The following is a 24,721-nucleotide window of genomic DNA, read 5'->3' as shown; positions in this document are numbered from 1 at the left end:
ACAAATCACTCTAGAATTTGTTTTTTTTTTTTCATTCAATTTGGTTATTTTTTTTAAGTTTTTTTGTTTGTTTGTTTTAGAGACTGCTTGAGCAAGGGAAGGAGGCAGAAGGAGAAGGGGCAGAAGGGGAGGGAGAGAGAGAATCTCAAGCAGGCTCCACTAAGAGCTTGGAGCCGGACACGGGGCTCAAACTGATGACACTGAGATCATTACCTGAGACAATACCAGGAGTTGAATGCTTTACCGAGTGAGCCACCCAGGAGTCCCCGGTTAAGTACATTTTTAAGAGCCGTTTATATGTCTAGTTCTTTTCTTTTATTTTTTTTTTAAAGATTTTATTTATTTAGGGGCACCTGGGTGGCTCAGTATGCTGGGCCTCTGCCTTCAACTCAGGTCGTGATCTCAGGGTCCTGGGATGGAGATGGGCTCTCTGCTCAGCGGGAGGCCTGCTTCTTCCCCTCTCTCTGCCTGCCTCTCTGCTTGCTTGTGGTTTCTGTCGAATAAATAAAAATTTTAAAAAAGATTTTATTTATTTATTTGATGTATATAGAGAGATCACAGGTAGGTAGAGAGGCAGGCCAGGGTGGGGGGTGTGGTGGGGAAGCAGACTCCCCGCCAAGCAGAGAGCCCAATGCGGGGCTCGATCCCAGGACCCTGAGATCATGACCTGAGCCAAAGGCAGAGGCTTTAACCCACTGAGCCACCCAGACACCCTAGTTCTTTCCTTTTAATTGCTATACAGCTATGAATACAATGAATTTTATTAAGCCATTCTCCTATTGAATGATATTCAAATTTGGGGGGAATTTTCATTATTACATTTACATAATTTATAATAATCATCTTATGTTATATTTACATTCTTTCCTTATTTCCTTCAGATGTGTATAAAGATGTTCATTTCAAAGGAACTGAAATGAACCTCCTTATGCATGTTGTTGCTTACACAGGCAGGTGTTTTCCCCCTTAACTAGCATCTGAATCCCTCATTCATGAGAGGTGCTTATTTCTGCTTTTAATAAATACGGGCAAATAGTATTCAAGAGTGTCTACATTAATTCACATTCTCATGACGAGTGGGTATCTTAGATACCCACTACCTAACCAATACTCCTTATCATTACATTTTGAAACATTAATGAAAAAAGCCTTTCCTTGTTTTTTTTTTTTTTTTAAGATTTTATTTTATTTTAAGCAATCTCTACACCCATCGTGGGGCTTGAACCTACAATTAGGAGTCACTAGCCAGGCACCTCCAGTTCATAGTTTTTATTTTGTAATTTATTTGTATTTGTATTTTTATTATTTTAAATTTTTATTTATTTATTTATTGTCAAAGAGCAAGAGAGAGAGACCATACAAGCAGGAGGAGTGGCAGGCAGTGGGAGAAGCAGGCTCCCCACTGAGCCAGGAGCCTGATGCAGAACTCGATCCCAGGATTCTGGGATCGTGACCTGAGTCAAAGGCAGACGCTTAACCGACTGAGCCACCCAGCTGTCCCCAGTTCATTGTCTTTAAAGTTGTATTTCCCAGGTTAATTCTGAAGCTGAGCTTGTTTCATTTATGCATTAGCCATTTGCTCTCCTTCTTTTAATTGCCTATTTATATCATTTCCCATTTTAAAATTTCATCTCTTTTGTATTCCCATAAATATTCACTACAGTAGTCTAATCATTCTTCCAGGGCATCTAAACGATACCTTTGGCTACACTGGATCGCCAAGGGCTGCATTTCAACCGTATTACCTTAGTCCGCCAAAGAATCAGTCTCACTGACTCGTGATGTGCTTACCCTTGACTGAGGTTGTTATAACCACAAAACCATATGAAAATCATCACCGTGTTTGCTCTGAAAATACTGAGGCAACAAATCACATTTCTTGTGATGTATTTTCTTTTTGAGTTCAGCGCCAGGAAAAGGTTTATTTGCCTCTGAAGTTGTTTGCTTTGTCCTGTTGATAAGACTGGAATATTGACCGCCCGTAGCTTTACACCCTGACTACCAGGAAGTTCACCTGTGACCCTGGCATTCATCTGATGCAACTGGGTTTGCCCAGATGGTCTTTTACTTTGTTTCTTCTTCCCCTGCTGGTTGTGTTTTTAATTTTGTATGTGCTTTGTTGTAAAGGGCCTGGACTCTTTTTTTTTTTTTTTTTTAAAGATCTTATTTATTTATTTGTCAGAGAGACAGAGAGGAGCGAGAGTGAGCACAAGCAGGCAGAGTGGTAGGCAGAGGGAGAAGCAGGCTCCCGGCTGAGCAAGGAGCCCGATGCGGGACTCGATCCCAGGACGCTGGGATCATGACCTGAGCCGAAGGCAGCCGCTTAACCAGCTGAGCCACCCAGGCGTCCCATGGGCCTGGACTCTTGTGGAGTTCAAGGCTGGAGGGAATTCAAGGGTGAATAAAGGAGGGAAGGAATAGAGGGGTGAATGAGGCAGTCTACTTTCAATTTCTCCCCATTGGCAGCACAGAGCTCCGGGTACAGGTACCACTTTCAGAACTAACCAGGGAGGCGCGTGAGAGCAGCTGCTGACAGTTCCGGTTCTGTTTCCTGCAGAGAAGGGTTGCCCCATCCACCGCCGCTGCTGGCTCAGCCCAACCTCCCCTTTGGATACCCAGTCCATGGGGTAGAGGTGATACCCCTGCATACAGTTCCCATTCCAGGTACGTAGCTCTCCATGTGGAGAAAAGCCAGACAACTTTCTTAACTCTTCTTAAGCAAAATGGGGGAGTGGAAGGGAACAGTCATTTATTGAGTACCTGCTGTGTACTCAGCATAATGCGGGAAGCTTGACATGATTTCACTTAGTGGTTAGTCTCAAAGTTTCCACCATTGGGGATCACCCTTAGGTGCTATGATGTCCCCGGGGATCCGGAATCACACAGAAGAGGACAGAAATCTGTGTGCCTCAAGGAATCTTAGCACATGATTGGCTTTTTGGTGTCCTCCAGCATCATGAGATCAGGCAAAGATGTGCCCATCTCCTGGGAGAGCATATTGAAAAGAATATTTAATGTTGGTTAAAACTCCCCTCCACAAGGGATTTCTACACACTTCTCCAGTTCAGCACCACATTCCTGGGAGGTAAATGTTATTTTGCCAATTTCACAGATGATGTAAGTTATCTAAGGCCCCATAGGGAGGCTCTATTTGAAGTAGAACTTAAATTCACGTATTATGAGCACAGAGATAGATTCTAAAGTACATACATTTGGATGAATTGCTTTAGTCATTTAAATGATTTGAATAGTCATTTAAAAAGTAATTCACCATTTTGGATGAGTCCTTTTTTGTTGTTGTAAAATATGCGTAACATAAAATTTACTATATTAATCATTTTTAAGCACACAGTGTTGTGGCATTAAGTATCTTCTCAGTGTTCTGCAACTGTGACCATCATCTATCTCCAGAAATTTTTTATCTTCCCCAATTGAAACTCCGTACCCATTTAGCTCTGCCTTCCTTCCCCCCTCCTGCCTCTGGCAACCACCGTTCTGTAGCATGTCTTATCTCGTCTCTACCAGTTTGACTATTCTAGTAACCTCATATAAAGATGTTTCATTACTTATCCATTGCTGCCTTCCGTTCCATAACAGAGATATCCGGAAGGGGCGGGATTAATTCACAGTACCCGTCCAGGGCTAAGGATGGGCATCGGAGGCTTTAGGCCCACTGGAATTTGAGAAGGACCATGGGACACCACCCAGCAGGACCCCAGGGAGCGGGGAGTGGTCAGCAAACACTCTGCATGGGAGATGAGCTTGGAAGGGATTCTGGAAGGATGTAAGGGAGTCACCAGGAAAGTAGTGAGCATCAGGGAGCCCTTGGCCTTCTCTCAAATGGTGTTTTTTATCCTTTTCTCCTGTGTCCTCCAGGTCTCCAGTTTGAAGGACCAGAGGCCCCCATCTATGAGGCAAGTCCCCTTCCCAGCCCCCTTTTGCACTTGGCATCACTGCCCAAGCCCCGTCCCCAGTGGTGACCGGTCTCAGATTTTGACAGAGTGCTCATCCAGATTCAATATCTACCATGAGTCTGAGGTGGGGAGACGGGGTGGGGTTGCCTCCAGAAGGCATGATTTTTCCAGCTGTCTGAGTGGCCGGAGCTCCAAGGAGGACTTCCAGAAACCCAGGTCAGTGCAGAGGCTTCTGTTTTTGCTGCAGGAAAAAGCCGTCGCCACAGCCCTGGCTCGGGTGCCTGTTGCCTCCATCGGGTTTAGCACCGGCCAGCAACACGGGGACTCTGTGCCCTGCCTTTCGTTCCTGCTTAATGTAGCTCCAAATCCAGCCCTTGTGCGTAGAGCTGATGGGGTGGAGGGAGGCAAAGTGAAACTAGAACCCTAATCTAAAAAGTAGTCTGGGAAATGTAGTTTTAGTTTTCCCACTCTGCACACCAGAGGTTGGAGTGGGTGATGAGTCTGTACCTGAATTATTTTATATGCATCAAGATATACTTAACCACCTTTCTCCCCAACTAGAATATAAGCCTCTTGAAGGTGGGGAGTTGATTTTATTCACTACTTTTTTCCCAGGACCTATAATTTGCATCTCAGAAAACACCTGTTGGCTGACCGAAGTGTTTTCAGCAGGTGTGGGGGAACCCACTGTACTTTTCATAAAAATATCCGGCTGCCCAGAGGACGAGAAGGCAGGAGAGGAGATGGGCTTTAGGGAGTAGCAGTGGGATGGAGAGAGGGGACCAGTTCTAGCTACATGTTGAAGGTAGCCGCAACGGGACTCATGCAGAGCGGGAATGACCTCCATTAGGGACCGCAACAGTTGAATGGATGAAGGTACCATTCACAAGGCAGGGGGAACCAGGAAGAGGGTGACAAACAGGTGTATAGAGAAAAATCAGTGGCTCGGTTGTGAAGATTTCAGGTGCCTGTGGCACTCCCAGCGGAGCAACTGGCCAGGCAGTTGGATCTTAAGAGGAGAGCTGGAGACACACATTTAAGTCATTAGCATATGAATGGTATTTCAAGCCGCCACCTCTAGTGAGAAGGTGTTGAATAGGAAGAGAAAAAGGGCACGAAGCCAAACCCAGAAAAACTGTTTTGGGAGGTTAGACAGAGGTGGAGGAGGAAGTCGGAAATTAAAAGGAGCAGCCAGCAGGAGTAAGGAGAAATCTAGAAGAATGGGATCCTGTAAGCCAAGACTCAAGAGACCAGTGACCTTTGAACACACGAGTCCCCAGGACCTGGTTGTCCTTCTCTGGGGACAGAGCAGCAAACGGCTTTGGCGCCAGACTCCAGCTCCCAGGGACGCTAGGAGGCGCCTCCTCTCTGCCCCCTGCTGGCCATCCTGGGCATGTGCCTTCCCTCGCATTTAGCGTCTTTCTGCCTCATCGGCCTTAGGTCACCCTGACCGCTTCTCTGGGGACACTGAACACCCTCGCTGACATCCCAGACAGTGTGGTCCAGGGCAGAGGCCAGAAGAGGCTGACCATTTCGACCAGTGACCGGAAGCTTTTGAATTTCATCCTCCAGCACGTGACTTATACCAGCACGGTGTACCAGCACCGCAGGGTGGATGTGGGTGAGAGCCTGTCCTAAGCAAAATGCTTAGGAAGTGGGAAAACACCACTGGGCCCTCTCAAAGTCTTCATCCTCCAGGAAGCCTGCCTGCATTTAGAATTCTGTACTTACTCTTGTTTCCAACTGTAGACATCCAACTTCTCAATTACTGTCCCCAACATTACTCCCATGCTGCCACTGACCCTATAGCGTGACTTGAAGAAAATGCATTTCCCTATGAGGGCAGATCCTTTGTGCTCTGCACCTGGAAACCAGCTGGCTCTGTTCCCCATTATCCGTAGCTCTCAGAGCTGAAGACTTCAGCTGTGAGAGAGGAGGGACCCAGTCTGCGCATCAATATCTCGTCCTGGGCATTAACAGAAAAAGAGGGATGTGGGGGAATTAAAGTCATTCTTTTCTCTTTTGACTAGCTACCTAAGATGCATTCCCAGGACACCAGCAGAAAAATGAAACACGGGATAGATTATGCATGACCATGAACTAAAGAGAGCACCCTCTCTACTTACAGATTCCCAAACATCTCCCTTCACCAATTGACCCTGTGAGATAAAACAGGGCGGGTGGTGGTATCCTGGTTTTGTAGCTGGAGAAGGAGAGTAAGTGATTTACCCAAGGCATTTCGAATTTGTGTGGAATCCCTGCTCAGGGGCCATGATGATCTCTGTATCTTTCCAATTTGAGTATTTGTGCTGCCGAAGCAAGCACTGATTTACCCAAGTAGTTCAGATAATAAATGGCAAAGTAAAACTTATTCCAGGCCCTCTGATTCGAGGCCTACTCTACCCCACCAGACTCTCACAGTGGAAGAAATGCGAGTTAAGGGGCATTCAGCAGGAGGCACCTGATGCCTCAGTCAAGAGTCAGCAGGTGACTCTTGTTCTCAGTGTTGTGAGTTCAAATCCCATGTTGGGCATGGAGATTATTTAATTAAAAAAAAAAAAAAAAGCACTCAGCCAGTTACCCCAGGGACACACAACAAGTCAGGAGCCAGAATGCTGTCAACTCAGTGGGGTCTCCTTCCAGGCAGGACATTTCTTTACTGAACCTTCACTCCCGTGCTGCAGATCGTCTACCTTGGGGCAGTGTGGAGAGTGACCTAGACTCCGTGCTGCCCTCCTTGACCTTATTTCTCCCTCCAGTGAGTCTGGAGTTCGAGTCCTCGGTGGTCCAGTTTCCAGTGACCATCCGCTATCCTGTCATCCCCAAGTTATACGACCCCGGACCAGGTAAGGCCCTGGCTCCTGGGGGATGTGGGGTGGAGTCATGTCGAGCTAGTTGGTGAATCTCAGAAGAGATCGGCTCTTGAGGCCAAGGAGGAGAGTTGATGAAAATAACCACTCTGGTATGATTCCTGATAAATGAGAAAAAAATTCTAATATTCTCATATTGCTTAATTGTATTTAACTTATTATGTGGTTGTGTTTATTCTGGGAAAAAAAACCAACCATTATAACATCTTAATAAGTAATAGTAATAAGCACAGAGCAGTATTGCACCATGGCTAGATAATATCGTTGGGGTCGAATTGGAAACTCAGAAACAGATACGTTGGAGTATCTGTGAGAAAGGTAGCTTTCCAAATTAAAGGGTGCAGAGATGATGATTCAAGAAGTCACATGGGACAACTGCACTGATAAAGGAAGATAAAAAGATGAATCTGTCTTATGGCTCACACCAAGAGAAATTCCAAACTGATCAACTATCTCATATATATTTTTTAAAGATTTTATTTATTTATTTGACAGAGAGAGATCACAAGTAGGCAGAGAGGCAGGCAGAGAGAGAGGGGGAAGCAGGCTCCCCACAGAGCAGAGAGCCCAATGTGGGGCTTGATCCCAGGACCCTGGGATCATGGCCTGAGCCAAAGGCAGAGGCTTTAACCCACTGAGCCACCCAGGTGCCCCAACTATCTCATATTTTTAAATGCTAGAAAAAAAAAAAAACCATGCAGTTTATTTTTTTAATTTTTTAAGATTTTATTTATTTATTTGTCAGAGAGAGAGAGAGAGAGAGAGACAGCGCACAAGCAGGCAGAGTGGCAGGCGGAGGCAGAGAAGCAGGCTCCCTGCTGATCAAGGAGCCCGATGCAGGACATCATCCCAGGACCCTGGGATCATGACCTGAGCCAAAGGCAATGGCTTAACAGACTGAGCCACCCACCCGTCCCAAACATGTGCAGTTTAAAAAAAAGAAACAAAAAACTTAGAGTGTAAGACCTTTCTAAATATGACATAAAACACAAAGGCCAGGGGGCCCCTGGTTGGCTTAGTTGTTAAATGTCTGCCTTCGGCTCAGGTCATGATCCCAGGGTCCTGGGCAAGGTCCTGGGATTGAGCCCCACATCAGGCTCCCTGCTTAGCTGGAAGCCTACTTCTTTCTTTCCCACACCCCTGCTGGTCTTCCCTCTCTCGCTGTCTCTCTCTGTCAAATAAATAAATAAAATCTTAAAAAAAGCAAACAAACCAAAACCACAAAGACCAGAAAGAGAAGACTACACACATAAAATACATAAAAATTTTAAATGCTATTTGTGCAGAAACTCACCAAAAGCAAAGGCAAATGACAAAGAACAAATTGGGGAAAAAAATATCTTCAACACACGTTAAAGTCAAAGGTATACTTTTTTTTTTCAAGATTTTATTTATTTATTTGACAGAGAGAGATCACAAGCAGGCAGAGAGGCAGGCAGAGAGAGAGGAGGAAGCAGGCTCCCCACAGAGCAGAGAGCCTGATGCGGCGCTCGATCCAAGGACCCTGAGATCATAACCTGAGCCAAAGGCAGACACTTAACCCACTGAGCCACCCAGGTGCCCCCAAAGGTGTACTTTTACTTTAAAGTGCCTGTGAATCCATAAGAACAGTTAATAGGCTTGTGTGCCTGTCTGGCTCCGTCAGTAGCGCTTGTACCTCGTGATCTGGGGATTGGGGAGTTCAAGCCCCACCTTGGGTGTAGAGAGTACTTAAATAAGCAAATGTTTTTAAAGATTTTATTTATTTATTTATCAGGGAGAGAGAGCACGAGCAGGGGAGCAGCAGGCAGAGGCAGAAGCAGGCTCCCCACAGAGCAAGGAGCCCGATGTGGGACTCGATCCTAGGGATCATGACCTGAGCCAAAGGCAGATGCTTAACTGACTGAGCCACCCAGGCATCCCAAATAAGTAAATGTGTTTGTTTTTGTTTAAACCACCTAAACAAAACAAAACAAAAAGCCAAACACCTAGTAAGCCAATGGAAAAATGCACAGTTGGCAACAGATGAAATTCAACGGTACTTTTCGCTGTTAGAATATATGCTCAGTCTCATACTAAAAAAAGTGCAAATGAAAAATACATTCATTATCAGAAAGTACTGGACAAGGAGTGGGGAGGGGCAGGCATTCTTACAAACTCCTGCTGGGAAATGGAAATGGGCACAGCCTTTCCGGAGGCAATTTGGCAATACCGATCAACATTTGGAACGTGCATTCCCTTTGGCCCAGCAATTGTACTTCTACAAATTATCATACAGATATTTTTATCTGTGTGAAATGACATGTTTGAGGTTCTTTACTGCAGCATTGTTTGCAAGCACAAAAACCTTAGAAGTGGGATGCACCGATCAGATCAACTGTGGTCCATCCATATAACGAAATTCTGTGCAGAGGCATTCAGAAGGAGGGAGGAGAAAACACAGGGGAAGGCTTTTTTTAATACTGATACAAAATGAGAGAGGGAAGAGGAAACTATTGTTTCCATAAAAAGAAAGAGGGGGAAGAATATATATATGCCATTGCTTGAACATTCTTATTTTAAATCGGTTTTGGAGTTCTCTGTCATTTTCTGTCTGTCTGGAGTGGGTACATCTGTATACGGGAGAGTCATTGGCTGTCGTTCATGCTAATTTCCTTTAAGTGCTCTGTAATTTTTGTGGGTGAGCTCATCGTGAGTAGGAGGCTGTGCTTGTTTGTTTTCTTCTCTTCCCCTTCTCTCTCCTGGCTCCTTCCCATCTCACAGCTTTAGCCTTGGATCTGATCCCTGTCTCCTCAGCCTTCTGGCCTACTTTCTGATACTGGAGGCTCGGGATTCCTGTCTCATGGTGGTATCGGACTTATGAAAGAGCCCGTTGCTGGGCCTGAGGATGGCTTGGCACAGGTCGTGGCTGTGAAGTGATGTCATTTCTGTTTGCACCTGGAGGTGTGTGCAGGGGTGATGGCTGTTCTGGGGTTCCTTGCCTGGCAGGTAGTGGTGAGGGGTGGAGGGTGTGCCACCTAGCTCTAGTCCATGACTTCAAGCAAAAAGCCTGGTTCTGGACCCACACATCCCGTGAGATATCTTAATTTCATTACCCTTCAGAATCAGCCTCCTCTGTTACTTCTGATCCCAGAATGCAGGAGGTCCCAGCTCTGCTCACTGATCTTTATTTTTATTCCTTGGAAGTAATGTGTATTTTTGTGCATCGTTCTATCTTTGTATTTTTATCGTTGCTGTATATTGGGAAAAAATAGGGACTCTCAAACAGAAAGCTACACCACCAGCTTAGCCAGGAGTCCCCCAATCTTGACTACATCCACGCTCCTGGTTCTCTCTTTACTGTAACAAAAGAACCCAACTTGGCACGTGGCCCAAGAAAAGGTGTCGCCCTCGACCCGCAAGGACGACAAGAAGCCCCAGTTCAGATGTATCTTCTCTCTCTTTATTTCCGCAAGTCTACACACTTATATATGCTTACATGACCAATCAGCGAGCAGGGTACAGGAGGGAGCGAATCAGGCTGTGCACCTAAACGAACAACTTCGCTAGCAACCAATGCTGTTTACTTCCTCTTTGGGCGTTCCGCTTAGTCTCACGAAGCAATCCTAACCTGGCAACTAGCCAGGCGCCATCTTTTAATGGCAGAGGCCGCCCTGGCCAGGGGCCAGCCTCTGACAAAAAGGGAGGATATAATTCACTTGGCATGTCCTTGAACACAATTTACTTGACTCTTCCCACCAGTCATTTTTCCCTCATGCCCTCAGCCCCCCGGGGGAGCTGCTATAATGGTACAACAGGTATTAAAAAGAGGATTCTGGAAGGACGTCTGACTTCTGTCATTCTGAGAAGGAGCTCTGCGGTGGTGTTCTGGAGCACTTGCCCACAAGCCACTGGTAGGGTTGTGGCTTTCAGCCAGCATTAACTCTTGAACCCCTTGATGGGCAGAGCTCTGTGCATCTCAATTCCTAGTATTAACACGACAGCAAGATCCAAATAGTTTCGGTAAGACAGAGCATTCACACTGATGGGAGGAGATGGCATAGTCAAGCCAACAGAACCAGGGAAAGAAATTCTAGAAGACACATACAATTTCAACAAGCTGGCTGTGTTTTAAATACATTTATTTTCTGTTCCGACTAACAAATTCTTACCAAGTGCTGTATACTAGAAGCATGAGGGTGTGGCATAAAGAAATCACCAGAACAGCTCAAGTCAAGTCAGTGAGGCTTCCCAAAAGGCAGCGCTCTGATACCCCACCCTTTCTCGTCCAGAGAGGAAGCTCAGAGACCTGGTGACCGTTGCCACCAAAACCTTCCTCCGTCCCCACAAGCTCATGACCATGCTCCGGAGCCTTCGTGAGTACTACCCAGACTTGACAGTGATCGTGGCCGATGACAGCAAGGAGCCTCTGAAGATTAATGACAACCATGTGGAGTATTACCCCATGCCCTTCGGGAAGGTATGTCCCGCCCACATGGGGAGGTGTCTGGGTCCCGGGAAAGAGCTCCCTGGAGTCATGTTCCACCCCGGATGGGGATGCTTGAGTGGCTTTCCCAGGAGGGCATGATGCCGGAGCAGAGGGGATGCGACTTTCCTCTGAGTCCCTTCGCCGACTCCAAGTTCACAGGGAAATCGGACCACCCTCACATTTCTGCATGGATGAAGTGGTTAATCTGTCTTTGGTACAGACATTAATTGAGGTCCTTCTATGTGACTTGAGGTGTCTGACATTCTAGGGATTCCTCACATGCAGAGAAACTTGTGATCCCTAGGATTCCTCCCAGGCTAGAGGCTTGCGCAGAGACTCGGGTGAAAAAGGACTTCCATCCTACCACACTGGTCCTAGGACCAAGGGAGAACTTCCTAGTCCTTCCCCGCCCCCCGCCTCAGCCTTTGATTCAGGGAGTCACTGTCCTTCCTCCTGTGTCTCTGAGACACGAGCTCCCTTGAACTCAGTGGTTTTCAACTGCTGTTTGGGGTGCAGCCTGGCGGTGGGGAATTTATTTTATTTTTTTCTTTAAAGATTTTATTTATTTGACAGAGCTCACAAGAAGGCAGAGAGGCAGGCAGAGAGAGAGAGAGGAGGAAGCAGGCTCCCCGATGAGCAGAGAGCCCAATGCGGGGCTCAATCCCAGGACCCTGAGATCGTGACCTGAGCCGAAGGCAGAGGCTTAACCCACTGAGCCACCCAGGCGCCCCGCCTAGAAAGCTCCCAGGTGATTCTAAAATGTGGCGGGGGATGGCAACCGCTGATCTGACCTCATTATACCCGCAGGGCTGGTTTGCTGGTAGGAACCTGGCCATCTCTCAGGTCACCACCAAATACGTTCTCTGGGTGGACGACGATTTCCTCTTCAACAACGACACCAAGATTGAGGTGCTGGTGGATGTCCTCGAGAAAACAGAATTGGACGTGGTAAGGGAGAGTGGCCAGTTTCACCCCAGTTGCAACCTGTAGAGCCGGCCAGGAGAGGGAAAGGGAAGAAGGGGGGTGGGGGGAGTCTGGGAAGGGTTGGGGGAGGGGCTGGGGAAGGAGAGGAATAAGCTTGGTGGGAATCAGGAGCTGTGTGGTTTCGGCTTCTACCTTCAAATTTTCTTTTCTCTGGGCAAATTACATCCCCCCCCACCACCATATTAACCCTCGTTTTGTTTTTAAAATGGTGTGTTGATATAAAAAAAAAATACATGTTGGGTCCCCCAAAATTGGGTACCCCAATAATGGGTCCATGATTAGAGGAGCGAGACTGATACAAAGCGAAGGTCAAGCAAAGCTTTATTTCACGCTAAGCATCAGGAATCAGACCAACCGTCAAAAAGACCGGTCGGGCCGCCCCTCCAGAGAGTACGACCCCTCCCTGCTTTCCAGACTAACCTTTATAGAGCAAAGGCCATGTGGTTGGGCCTGGCCACACACAGGTGGCCAATGAGATTGTAACACACACAGGAAACTCCACAGTGATGCTAGGTGACCAACTGAATTATAATTTACCCTAGCAGACACTTGAACCAGCCTATCACACCTTGGTTAGGATTGGTGCCAAAAGGCTCCCAAAGGGGGGGGGGCATACTCCTTGGTAGCTAGGAGACAGTATGCCCCCCCACTGACTGAATACCTCCACCTGGTCTGACCCACCCTTGTATTTGGACTTTACTGGGACTGGTTTCCCAGACTTGCTTTTAAATAAGTTCCCCTGGTGGGGCGCAGGGTCAATTTAAGCTTTACAGCAAAATGGCAGTTCAACCGGGGTGGGGCTGCTCTGGCTGAATAGGCCCTTATATGCAAATGGTACAAAGTTCTAAAAAGCACACATAGGCCTCATGACATTTAAAAAAGAAGAAAAGAATGAGAACATCAAAAGTCATTTGCTACATAGAAAAGAAAAAGGCAGCTACAGTTAATAATAGTGTATTGTATTCTTGAAATCTGTGAAGAGAACAGATCTTCAGTCTTCTGGCCAAGGGCACAAAGAGATGGTTACAATGCAGGTGATGGATATGGTAATTAGCTTGATTACAGTGGTTTCACTACAGGGTTTCACTACACATGGTTTCACAATGTGTAGATATGTGGTCTACACATATCAAAACATCAAGCCCTACACCTTAAATATGTAGGATTAAAAATATATGTACAATTTTAATGTGTTAAAGATAGCTCAATAAAAGCTGTTTCTAAAAAACAAGAAAAGAAAAACAGGAAATAGATAAGAAAATCAGTGGCATTGAGATCATAGTTCTCTCTTCCAGGAGGACAGTCCCCAAGGCATCTGTATTGACTAAGATATCTCCTGGCTAGGGGCACCTGGGTGGCTCAGTCGTTAAAAGTCTGCCTTTGGCTCAGGTCGTGATCCCAGGGTCCTGGGATCGAACCCCGCATTGAACCCCACATTGGGCTCCCTGCTCAGCGGGAAGCCTACTTTTCCCTCTCCTACTCCCCCTGCTTGTGTTCCCTTTCTCGCTGTCTCTGTCAAATAAATAAAACCTTAAAAAAAAAATACCAAAAAGAAAAGACCAGGGTATCTCCTAGCTACTCTTCCAGAGAGCTGATCACAGTACATCAGTGGGGTAGAAAGCAGAACTCCCGCCGTGTGAAAATCCAAGCTGGCCCTTGACTTTGCTTCCAGGATCCTCCTGGACCGGCCTCCTTCCCTTGGTACTACGCCGTCCTCATAGTCCTCGGCTGCGTGGCCAGAAGAAAGGGGGAGAGAACATGAAGGACAAGCATTTGTCTTTGTAGAATGTGCGAGAAGTTGCAGACATTCCTTCTGAAGATTCACATCCCTTCAGTCAGGACTTAGACACATGGTCAGACCTCACAAGGAAAATGGGAAAGAGTCCGTCTTTACTGGTGTAGCTGGCTCTCTTCATTTAGTCCACTTAACAACTCGGAGGGTCTCTTTGCTAAAGAAAGAAGGAAGGAACTAGTGACGGGGGGACTAAGAGCCACCCTAGAGGATTATGAGGGTTCAGGACTCATCCTGTTGTGCTGGGGCTCACACGTAGAAATGCACAGATCTTCCGTGAGTGCGTGAACAGACAGCTCAGGGAGGAGAGCCAGGAGCAGAGGAGTGGGAGGAAGGCAAGCTTGAGACACACGGCACATGGCTTGTTGCAAGAAGCCTGGCCGTGGGGACTCCACCAAAGGACCCGTGTGCATGCAGGCTGCTGCTTGTCTGCACGCAAACACTGCTTCTCCTCGTGAAAGGGAGTGACCTACCTTCTGGAAAAAGTGAACTTGCTGTTGGGTGAGTGGAGCAGAGTCGTGTGCCCTTTGGACTTGGTGCTTTCTGCTCCTACCAAGGAGATTTTCTGCTGTGAGCAGGATGAAAAGATCAAGAGACCCAGCCATGGTGTTTGGAAGATGGTGGCTGCAACAGCAACAAGAGAGTACCCAAGGACTGGTATGGAGGGTAGATACAGAACAGGTGTGATTCTTACTGTAACTCAGGTTCAGTCCAGGAAGGCTTCCTGGCAGAGGCAACGTGGATATCAATTCTATGTGCTCTAACATGCGTTTCTCTGCCCACCGGTTAGGTAGGTGGCAGTGTACTTGGAAATGTGTTCCAGTTTAAGCTGTTGCTGGAGAAGAGTCAGAATGGGGACTGTCTTCACCGGAGGCCAGGCTCTTTCAGAACCCTGGATGGTTTCCCCCGCTGTGTGGTGACCAGTGGCGTTGTCAACTTCTTCCTGGCCCACACGGAGCGACTCCAGAGAGTTGGCTTCGACCCCCGCCTACAGCGGGTGGCTCACTCAGGTGGGGACAAGCTGAGTGGGGAAGGTGCTGGCCCGTGGACTAACCTCAGCAGTTTGTCCTTTCCAAGAGCTGCGAGTCACTGATCATGGTCGTTGCCGGCAACAGTGGGCTCGTCTCCCTTTCCCCCAACGAGGGAGCTCAGGGTCTCTCTTCCCTCCCTCCTTCCTCTCACTGTGATTTCTTATCTCCTGTCTGCTGCTCCCCTGTGAGACACCTTCCCCTGCAGCTCTGTCCCCTCCCTCACTACCCTCTGATTCCTTCAGTTCTGGAGTTTGCTGTTCTGGGTTTTTCTGCCTCTCTGGCCACACCTCGGAGAAATGTGCTTACTTATTTCCTTCCCAGTCATCAGCCTGGGCAGGGGGCTTTGCCTGACGCTCAACTTCCCCATGGGTACACACCGCACCCTTCCCTACCTGCCTCTCCCCCCCCAGACCTGGAATATGGCCCCGGGGTCTCTGGCTGAAGCTTACGCTCTCCCTCTCTTGGCAGAGTTCTTTATCGACGGGCTCGGGAGCTTGCTCGTGGGGTCATGTCCGGAAGTGATCATAGGTCACCAGGCCCGGTCTCCGGTGGCCGACCCAGAGCTGGCCGCACTGGAGAAGACCTACAGCGCATTTCGGACCAACACCAAGGAACAGGTCCAGTTCAAGCTGGCACTCCACTACTTCAAGAACCATCTCCTGTGCTCTTCCTGAAGGCGCCTGGGCATCAGAAAAGCTCTAGGCTTACTGGGGTTGGGTACCTAAGACAGTGGAACTGGGGGTGGGTACCTAAGACAGTGGAACTGGGGGTGGGCCACCTGATGAGATGAAGGAGGACAAGCTAGTGGGTGGGGCAGAGGGTGGGGCTCAGTTACTACAAATACCCACCAGAGGCTCATTAGAAATGGACTAGTCCTGGGGCCACTGGGTGGCTCAGTGGGTTAAAGCCTCTGCCTTCGGCTCACGTCATGATCCCAGGATCCTGGGATCGAGCCCCATGTTGGGCTCTCTGCTCCGCAGGGAGCCTGCTTCCTCCCCTCTCTCTCTCTGCCTGCCTCTCTGCCTACTTGTGATTTCTCTCTCTGTGTCAAATAAATAAAATCTTTAAAAAAGAAATTAAAAAAAATAAAAAAAGAAATGGACTAGTCCCCGAGAAGGGCGACAGAAGCCCATCAATAACAATCGTTATTTGTATGATGCAGTACCGTTTATGGAACACCTACCTGCACATCCCCTGTTGGATCTCCTGCAGATGAGTAGAGTATGGGTTGGCTTCCGTAGTCATTCCTTAGGAATGGCTTTGGGGTTTTTGAGGGTTATTTGGGAGAAATGATACTGTAGTCAGAAATATCCTCTCTGGGGCACCTGGGTGGCTCAGTGGGTTAAAGCCTCTGCCTTTGGCTCAGGTCATGATCCCAGGGTCCAGGGATCGAGCCCCATATTGGGCTCCCTGCTCAGTGGGAAGCCTGCTTCTCCCTCTCCCACTCCCCCTGCTTGTGTTTCCTCTCTCGCTGTGTCTCTCTGTGTCAAATAAATAAATAAAATCTTTAAAATTTTTTTTTGAATTGGGTCTGCAAAGCAAGTCTCTGTGGATGGCTGGACTTCAGACATCACACTCAGGAGCTGACGACGTGTCCCTTGCACCATGTGACAGGAGCTGAGACAGCCAGCCTTCAGCCAAGGGAAAAAAAAAAAAAAAAGGAAAAGAAAAAAGCAACATATGCACAAAGAGGAGCTGAAACAAGAGCCTCCTGACAGCCTTCTGGTTCTTTCCTGAGGTCTGGCTACAGTCCTGCCCTGGGATTTTGTGAAACACTATACCCTTATAATTCTTCCTTTTTGCTTAACCTAATTTGAGTTGGCTCCTGTTACTTATAACCACAGTGTTCCGAATAATACGACCATTCTGTGTGTCTGCCTGTTTTCAAAACAGAAAAGCGTAACTAAAAAGTTTTCTCCTTGGGTGGTTTGGAAGCAAAAATCAGGAAACAGACGATAAGAGCCACACGGACCTCCCTCCAGTCTTGCATTTCAGACACAAACCCAGCAGCCCGGACCAGACCGACGACAGAGGTTTCCTTCCAGGACACTGCAGGACAGTGAAGTATCCCTTACAGGAAAGTGACAATAAAGGACAGTGAAGTCATCCTTCCTGAGACTTTGGCCAAACCCCAAATTTCAGGACAAGTTGGTGTAAATCGTTGTACAGGCCTCCAGGGGGAGCTCGAGCCTGCTCTCACTGTCTCCCCTCCACCGGTTCATTCCACATGCCCGGCTCAGGAAAGGAAAACTGCTTCTGTGACTTTCAGCAAAGAGGGACCTGCAGGCCACCAGGCATGTGTGGGTGTGTCTGTTTCGCGTGGCCGGAAGTGGAAATGGGACCGGGATCAGCTTTCTTCTGGGTATTCTCTCCTCCACCCGGGAAGGTCCTGCCCCAACTGTTAGTTCTCTGGATTTATTTATTTATTTGACAGAGAGCACGAGTGGGAGAGGGGCAGGGGGAGATGGACAAAGAAATTCAAGCAGACTCCGTGCTGAGTGCAGAGCCGGAGGTGGGGCTTGATCTCACGACCCTGAGATCAGGACCTGAATTGAAACCAAGAGTCAGAAGCTTAACTGTGCCACACAGGTGCCCCTGTTTTTGATTTTTCATAGACAGAAAGTATATATAAGCCGCTATGAAAAGGTTATCTATTAGAATGCTTTTACCTACAAGTACCAGAGACTTGACCCAAGTTTAAAATTGTGTTGAACAGTGTCGGGTGGGGTAAAGACGTGGGGCAGACCACAGGTGTGCTGAAATCAGGAGGAAGATCAGGGATTCCAAGCCTGACAAGAGGAGGGAGTGCCTTGCTCAGCCCATCTGGCAGTTCCAGGTTCTTCTCTCAAGGAGGGGTAACCTTGTCCATTATCGTCCATATCCCCATCTGAGTGGCCCTGGGGAAGGGTGACCCTTCTGTGGCCTGTCAAAGCTTTATCTGCCCACTTCCTGTTAGTGTCCTTCACGTGCCCAGGGATGGCCGTGAGGTAAAACTCACTGGAAGTTATCAGTGAGATTTTTAAGGGAATTGAATTGCTAATGAAATCTTGTCAGCAATTCCTTAAAACTTAAGAGGTTTTTCTGTCATTTCCAGCCAATTTCAGAAATCTTCCTTAGACATAGTCTTTGAGACTGGGAAACCCATTCTGGTAACCCCAGGATGCACCTCGGTGCCTCCTTTGCCCTCTGGCACTCAGTTAAATGGCTTCTGCCTTGAGGCTGTTCAAAACCTTCCTCTGAAGGACAAAGAGACTGTAATCGGCTCTTTGCTCCCAGGCTTTTCCTCTTTGTGCACAGAAAATAATGAAAACATCGCAATGTAAATAGGCTGGTCCTTTGCGTAACCTGGTAAGTCTCCTGTCTCCGTTGGTGCTTTCTCTTGGGGTAGAGAATTAAGCTCTTCTGGACCTGCAAGGCTCCAAATTACAGGACTTCCAGGAAGCTCGGATTGCAAGCCACTCTTAAAAAAGCCGTCTTATACCTGCTTTAAAACAGGGCACCTTCAGCCTGAAGCTTGTCTTCCTTATGGGACCATCCTAAAGACTACTGCAGGAAATCACTAACATGCCAGCACGCTAATTTTTCCTACCAGTTCTCATTCCTGATATTCTAGAGTCTTGATAGGCACATAGTCTGTTCTGGACACCAGCAATTTTCAGAATCACCTGTTTCCCACTTGGTCGCTATCTCTACCCCATCTCTTCCACTCAACCATATACCGAATGACTTTCACAGAGGAGTCATATCTGAATGCAACTCTTTTTCTTTTTTTTTTTTTAATTTATTTTTATTTTTATTTATTTTTTAAAGATTATTTATTTATTTATTTATTTGACAGACAGAGATCATAAGCAGGCAGAGAGGCAGGCAAAGAGAGAGAGGAGGAAGCAGGCTCCCCGCCAAGCAGAGACCCCTATGCGGCCCTCGATCCCAGGACCCTGGGATCATGACCTGAGCCGAAGGCAGAGGCTTTAACCCACTGAGCCACCCAGATGCCCCTAAAATTTATTTTTAAAGATTTTATTTATTTATTTGACAGAGAGAGAGGGCACAAGCAGGGGGAGTGGCAGACAGAGGGAGAGGGAGAAGCAGGCTCTCCGCAAAGCTGGGAGCCCGACGCGGTGCTTGATCCCAGGACCTGAACGAAGGGAGAGGCTTAACCTTCTGGGTCACTCAAGTGCCCCGGCTCTTCTTTTTCTTAATCCTTTGCCTAGATGCTCCAGCGGGCCTCATGCCCTTCAGCCTTCCTGCTCTGGCTTCAAACAAGTTTCCCATACAAAATGTATGTCTCTTATCGCACTTGAAATTTTACCAAGAGATTACCAAAGTTTTAATTATGTAACTGAATAATCTGTCCCTCTCCTATCCCGTGTGCTTGGCAAAGGATCCCAGCTCTCTGCATGCAAGGACACAGAAGGCATGACTCATAAAAGGAAAACAAAAGGATATATTTGATTTGGTTGAAATTAAACTAATGCCTTCTGCCAATCAAAGGACACTATTAAGAAAGTGAAAAGAAGGGGCACCTGGGTGGTTCAGTCATTAAGCATTTGCCTTCAGCTTGGGTCATGTTCCCATGGTCCTGGGATCGAGCCCCTCATCGGGCTCCTCGCTGGGCAAGAAGCCTGCTTTCCCTCTCTCACTCCCCCTGCTTGTGTTCCTGTTCTCACTGGCAAATAAATAAATAAAATGTTAAAAAAAAAAAAGAAAGAAAGAAAAGCTACAAACTGGGAAAAGAAAAGATCTGTAATACAAATATTTGGCAAAAGGATGCATATTCCAGATATACAAAGAATTCCTATAAATTAATAAGATAAGGGCAGTTGTTCTAAATGGGCAAAATACTTGAAGAAGCACTTAGAAAAGAAGACATCCAAATGGCTAGGGAGCATGTAAAAAAGAGGTTCAACATCATTAGCTATCAGGGAAATGGTTTGTGCTTACTTTATGTAAATGACATCTCAATAAAATACCATTTAATTAGATTTTTATTCTATTATGGAACAGTCTTCAAGATCCAGTGCTAAGTGAGTAAAACAAAGTGTGGAACAGTGTTTCTAGTTTTTTGTTTTTGTTTTTTTTAAAGATTTTATTTATTTATTTGACAGACAGAAATCACAAGTAAGGGGGCGGTGGGGGGAAAGCAGGCTCCCTGCTGAGCAGAGAGCCTAATGCTGGGCTCCATCCCAGGACCCTGGGATCATGACCTGAGCTGAAGGCAGAGGCTTTAACCCACTGAGCCACCCAGGTGCCCCCAGTGTTTCTACTTTTTTTAAAAGAAAAGGAAGATGGGGTGCCTGGCTGGCTTGGTGAGTAAAGCATAAGACTCCTGATCTCAGGGTTGTGAGTTCAATCCCCACGTTGGGCATAAGGCTTACTTTTTCAAAGGTGGGAAAAAGAAAGGAGTATGCATATTCATGTATATTTGTGTAAGGATAAAATATCTCTAGAAGGAGAGCATCAGAAATTGCCTCTGAGGGGCGCCTGGGTGGCTCAGCGGGTTAAAGCCTCTGCCTTCAGCCCAGGTCATGGTCCTGGGGTCCTGGGATTGAGCCCCGCATCGGGCTCTCTGCTCGGTGCAGAGCCTGCTTCTCTCTCTCTCTCTCTCTCTCTCTGCCTCTCTGCCTGCTTGTGTTCTCTGTCAAATAAATAAATAAAATCTTAAAAAAAAAAAAAGAAATTGCCTCTGAGAGCAGAAAATTATAGTCAAGGGGTGTCTGAGTGGCTTTGTCCTTCGGATGTCTGCCCTCAGTTCAGGTCATGATCCCAGGATCCTAGGATCTAGCCCCATGTCGGGCTCTCTGCTCAGCAGGGAGCCTCCTTCCTCCTCTCTCTCTGCCTGCCTCTCTGCCTGCTTGTGATCCCTGTCTGTCAAATAAATAAATAAAATATTTTTTAAAAAATTATAGTCAAGAAGTTTTGTCTGTGCATTTCCTTTTAAACCATGTGAATTTTGTATTGTGCTCATTTATTACCCACGTAATACTTTAAACTTTTTAAGGAAAGAAGAAACAAGGTGTTTGTTTTTTTTTAAGAAACAAGGTTTTTAAGTAACATGCCATTGTGATATTAAGCACAAAAACAGAACATAAAATTTTACAATGAAGACTACATAAAAATGAATTTTAAAACAGAAAGTGGAAAAAAAAAATCAAGTGTCAAAGGTGCTTGTTGGGGAGGGCCTGGCTGGCTCAGCCAGAAGAACATGGAACTCTTGATCTCAGGTACGTGGGTTCGAGCCCCACATTTGTGGAGGGATTACTAAAGAAAATAAACTTTTTAAAAAAGTGTTTGTTGGAATTATAGTTATTTAAAATTCTTTCTGCTGTGCTGTATTTTCTACATTTTCCATAATAAATGCTTCACCTTTATAATCTGAAAAGATAAAATAATTATTTCAAGAGGAGAAAGTGAAAACTTTCAAGAAAAGGATATAATGTAGATGTTGCTTTGTTCAAAGAAAGTAAGCAGCCAGATTGCCCTGTCAGAGCCTCTGTAATGCCAAGCCCAGAGCAAGGGGCAGGGTGGGACGCTCAGAGACTCAGGGCCTCACATGTCACCTGGCACAAGGTGGCGCTTACGGCTTGTCTGGCATAGCTGGGGCTCCCAAGGCAAAGTAGGGGATTTGTGGCACATTCATCTGTCCTGTGTGGCAAGGACAGAGCAAGGTTGATTCTATTGCAGCTAGCTGTGAGCAGCATCAGCATGGATAAAGGAAACTGACTTGGATTTGACAGTGAACCTGAATTCTTTCCACTTCACGCAGAGCATTACTGTACCTATTGTCCCATTCGCTAGCCATTTACAGGCTCACAGGAAATTTGGGAGAATACCTTGAAACTCCCTAATCCCGGACTTCAACTGTCTTTTTTTTTTTTTTTTAAAGATTTTATTTATTTATTTGACAGACAGAGATTACAAGCAGGCAGAGGCGCGGGGGGAGGGGCGGACGTGGGGGGCGGGTTGGGGAAGCGGGCTCCCCATTGAGCAGAGAGCCTGATGCGGGGCTGGATCCCAGGACTCTGGGATCATGACCTGAGCTGAAGGCAGAGGCTTTAACCCACTGAGCCACCCAGGCGCCCCTTGAGCTGTCTTTTCTTAACCTCTGACCTTATTAAACTTTCTGGGCCACTCTCTGCCTCTGTTCAGCCCTCAATCCCGGGTGGCACCGCTGAAGCCAGGCGAACCCCGCCTCCCACAGAGCCCAGACTTCCCCACGCGTGGGGAGCCCCCTTGTGGAGGCTGAGGGTCTGTGCTCAGAGCCTTCATGGGATGCCATCTCTGGGGTGTCATGCATTACGGATTTATGTTAAAAGAAACGAGTGATGGGCAGGCAGGGGGATTACATATTGCCTCTGTTTTCTCTGTTGTCTCAAAAATAACCAATGTGAAGTTAAAAAGAATGTTCTTGGGGCACCTGGATGGCTCAGTCGTTGGGCGTCTGCCTTCAGCCCAGGTCGTGATCCCAGTGTCCTGGAATCGAGTCCCACATCAGGCTCCCTGCTCAGCAGGAAGCCTGCTTCTCCCTCTCCCACTCCCCTACTTGTGTTCCCTCTCTCGCTGTGTCTCTCTGTCAAATAAATAAATAAAATCTTAAAAAAAAAAAAAAAAAAGAATGTTCTTTCTCCCTCCTGAGTTCTGGTATGGCACTAGCCACATTTATAAATCAGCCAGTCCTGGGCCTTGACCCCAGAGCAATTCACAGTCCAACCAAAGGGGACTAGGAAGGAGGGGAGAGGGGAGAGACTGAGCCACAGAATAAAAACACCTATAACTCCAGCAGGTAATGACAAGAGCGGTCAGGCAGAGGATCCTTCTGCGTAACTTGAGGAATTCACGAGTGGAGATTTCAGTGAAGGGTCTCATTTGGGCAGGTAAGATGTTTCAAGCTGAGAAGGTGGAGGGAACTGGAAAGGAAGAACTAGGGAATGGGAGGAGGGAGAAGTCTTCCTACTAGACAGAAGGAACTACCTCCTGTACACTTTCAAAGGGCATAATCACAGTTCTGTAGGATTTCTACGTAGCTTCTGAAAAATTAATTTCAATACACCTTCACGGGTACAGAGCGCTTGTAAGAAGGATATAGATGGGAAACGAGAGACTAAAGCCATTTGATATCAAGTCGATTCGGTGTTGTTACTCCAGCCTAATGAAGAGACACCCTTATCTCACCATGGGAACGCAATGGGAGTTTGGTTCACTCCTCGAAATAGAAAAGCTTTAATGTTTCTTCTGACAATATACAAGAGTTATCAAATACTTTCTCAAGCAATACAGTAAATCATAAACTGTGAGAAAGGGGCCTCATAAATACATTTCCCAGGGATATCTGTCCACAGCAGACCTTTTTGGATTTGAGCTAAGCAGGTATTTTTTTTTTCTTTTTAAGATTTTATTTATTTGTTTGACAGAGATCACAAGTAGGCCGGGGCGGGGGGGAGTGGCGCGCAGAGAGCCCAATGCCGGGCGCAAGACCCTGAGATCATGACCTGAGCTGAAGCCTGAGGCTTAACCCACTGAGCCACCCAGGCGCCCCCAAGCAGGTTTTTGACAGAAGAAAAGAAACAGATTCGGGTAATTTAAACAGGAACTGTACTCCTTGGAAGAAAGTTGGATAGCTCATAGCACGAGGGAAAGCAACTCAAGAAAACGGACAAGAACTAAGGGGACCTAAGCAACCAGGAACCCAGCCAAGGTCAGGATCCAGGGCAGTCTGATTAGGACCCAGCTTCTGCTGCCAGTGGAGAAGGCATGGCTGCTGTCACTGCCCTTGAGACACTGGGTATCACAGCTACCACGAGGAGCAGAACAAATTCTAAAATGTCCCCATTTCTGGGCATCAGTCGCGTTGGATTCCAAGTCCAGCTGGCCAGGCTAAAGGACACACAGTCACTATGCTGTCACCCAGACCCACACCTTGTTGGATCCCTCAAGAAAGGCAGCCAATCAGATGTGATGGGACAAATAAATGACAAATGTCTATTACACATGTATGAAGTTTTTCTGTTTGTAGAAAAGTGAGACTTTATTATGCATACTAACTGGTAAGTAGATTTTTGGTGTTGGTTCCATCTGGGTAGACCTATCGCTCTTTTCATGTCAATACAATAAATCAATGTAGTCCTATACATCAAAATAATGTCAATACAATAAAAACTCATCCCCTAAATTCCTGCACAGTATTAATCATATAGATATTGTCAATATTTACTAAATCGATTTTCGCTTTTATATTCTCTTCTTTACCATTGTGAACATCACCGCTGAGAACATCCTTGAACACTTGGCACTGGTCCTCGTTGTCCTTTAGGATAAAGTTACAAAAGTGAAACTGCTGAGTCAAATCTTATAAAAGGTTAAAAACCTGGAAAAACCCCAAAACGGTGATTGTCCCCCACTCATCAATAGCTACAGGTTGAAATGTACCACCCACCACCGTAGGGTCCACCAAGGGTCCCTCTACAGAATGTTCTAGGTTTCCGCAGAAAGCCGTGGTTTCAAGTCCGCGCGACCCAATCGCTCCCACTAAAGAGACGCGGGCTTTGAACCGCTGCTCTGGCACGTACCAGCCCACTTCCCTCCCCGCTTGGCCACAGGGACCACGCAGAGAGCGTTTTGTGGAAATAAATAAATAAACGAGTCCGGAGCCCGGCTGCGTGCGCCCCGCCTTCCGCTCCCGGCAG

The 24,721-nt window shown here is 46.9% G+C and overlaps 1 protein-coding gene and 1 non-coding gene across 4 annotated transcripts in view; one reads left to right on the top strand and one right to left on the bottom strand.

Moving 5' to 3' along the window:
* Positions 1 to 15,992, top strand: part of B4GALNT2 (beta-1,4-N-acetyl-galactosaminyltransferase 2) — a 45,000-nt gene extending 29,008 nt beyond the window's left edge. For all 3 annotated transcript variants that reach the window (XM_032321406.1, XM_032321407.1, XM_032321408.1), the window contains 8 exons: positions 2,558 to 2,664; positions 3,877 to 3,914; positions 5,355 to 5,535; positions 6,674 to 6,760; positions 11,035 to 11,222; positions 12,039 to 12,179; positions 14,798 to 15,017; positions 15,507 to 15,992. In XM_032321406.1, coding sequence (XP_032177297.1) covers positions 2,558 to 2,664; positions 3,877 to 3,914; positions 5,355 to 5,535; positions 6,674 to 6,760; positions 11,035 to 11,222; positions 12,039 to 12,179; positions 14,798 to 15,017; positions 15,507 to 15,712 — 1,168 coding nt within the window. In that variant the 3' untranslated portion in view covers positions 15,713 to 15,992. The remainder of the gene's footprint in view (positions 1 to 2,557; positions 2,665 to 3,876; positions 3,915 to 5,354; positions 5,536 to 6,673; positions 6,761 to 11,034; positions 11,223 to 12,038; positions 12,180 to 14,797; positions 15,018 to 15,506) is intronic.
* On the bottom strand, positions 6,136 to 6,239 carry LOC116578586. Its single transcript, XR_004280955.1, has one exon. It is a non-coding gene; the product is annotated as a U6 spliceosomal RNA (small nuclear RNA).
* Positions 15,993 to 24,721: the final 8,729 nt, after the last annotated feature.

The sequence above is a fragment of the Mustela erminea genome, chromosome 18, assembly GCF_009829155.1.
Source record: "Mustela erminea isolate mMusErm1 chromosome 18, mMusErm1.Pri, whole genome shotgun sequence".
Classification (NCBI taxonomy): Eukaryota; Metazoa; Chordata; class Mammalia; order Carnivora; family Mustelidae; genus Mustela; species Mustela erminea.
This window is presented reverse-complemented; position numbering and strand designations above follow the sequence as displayed.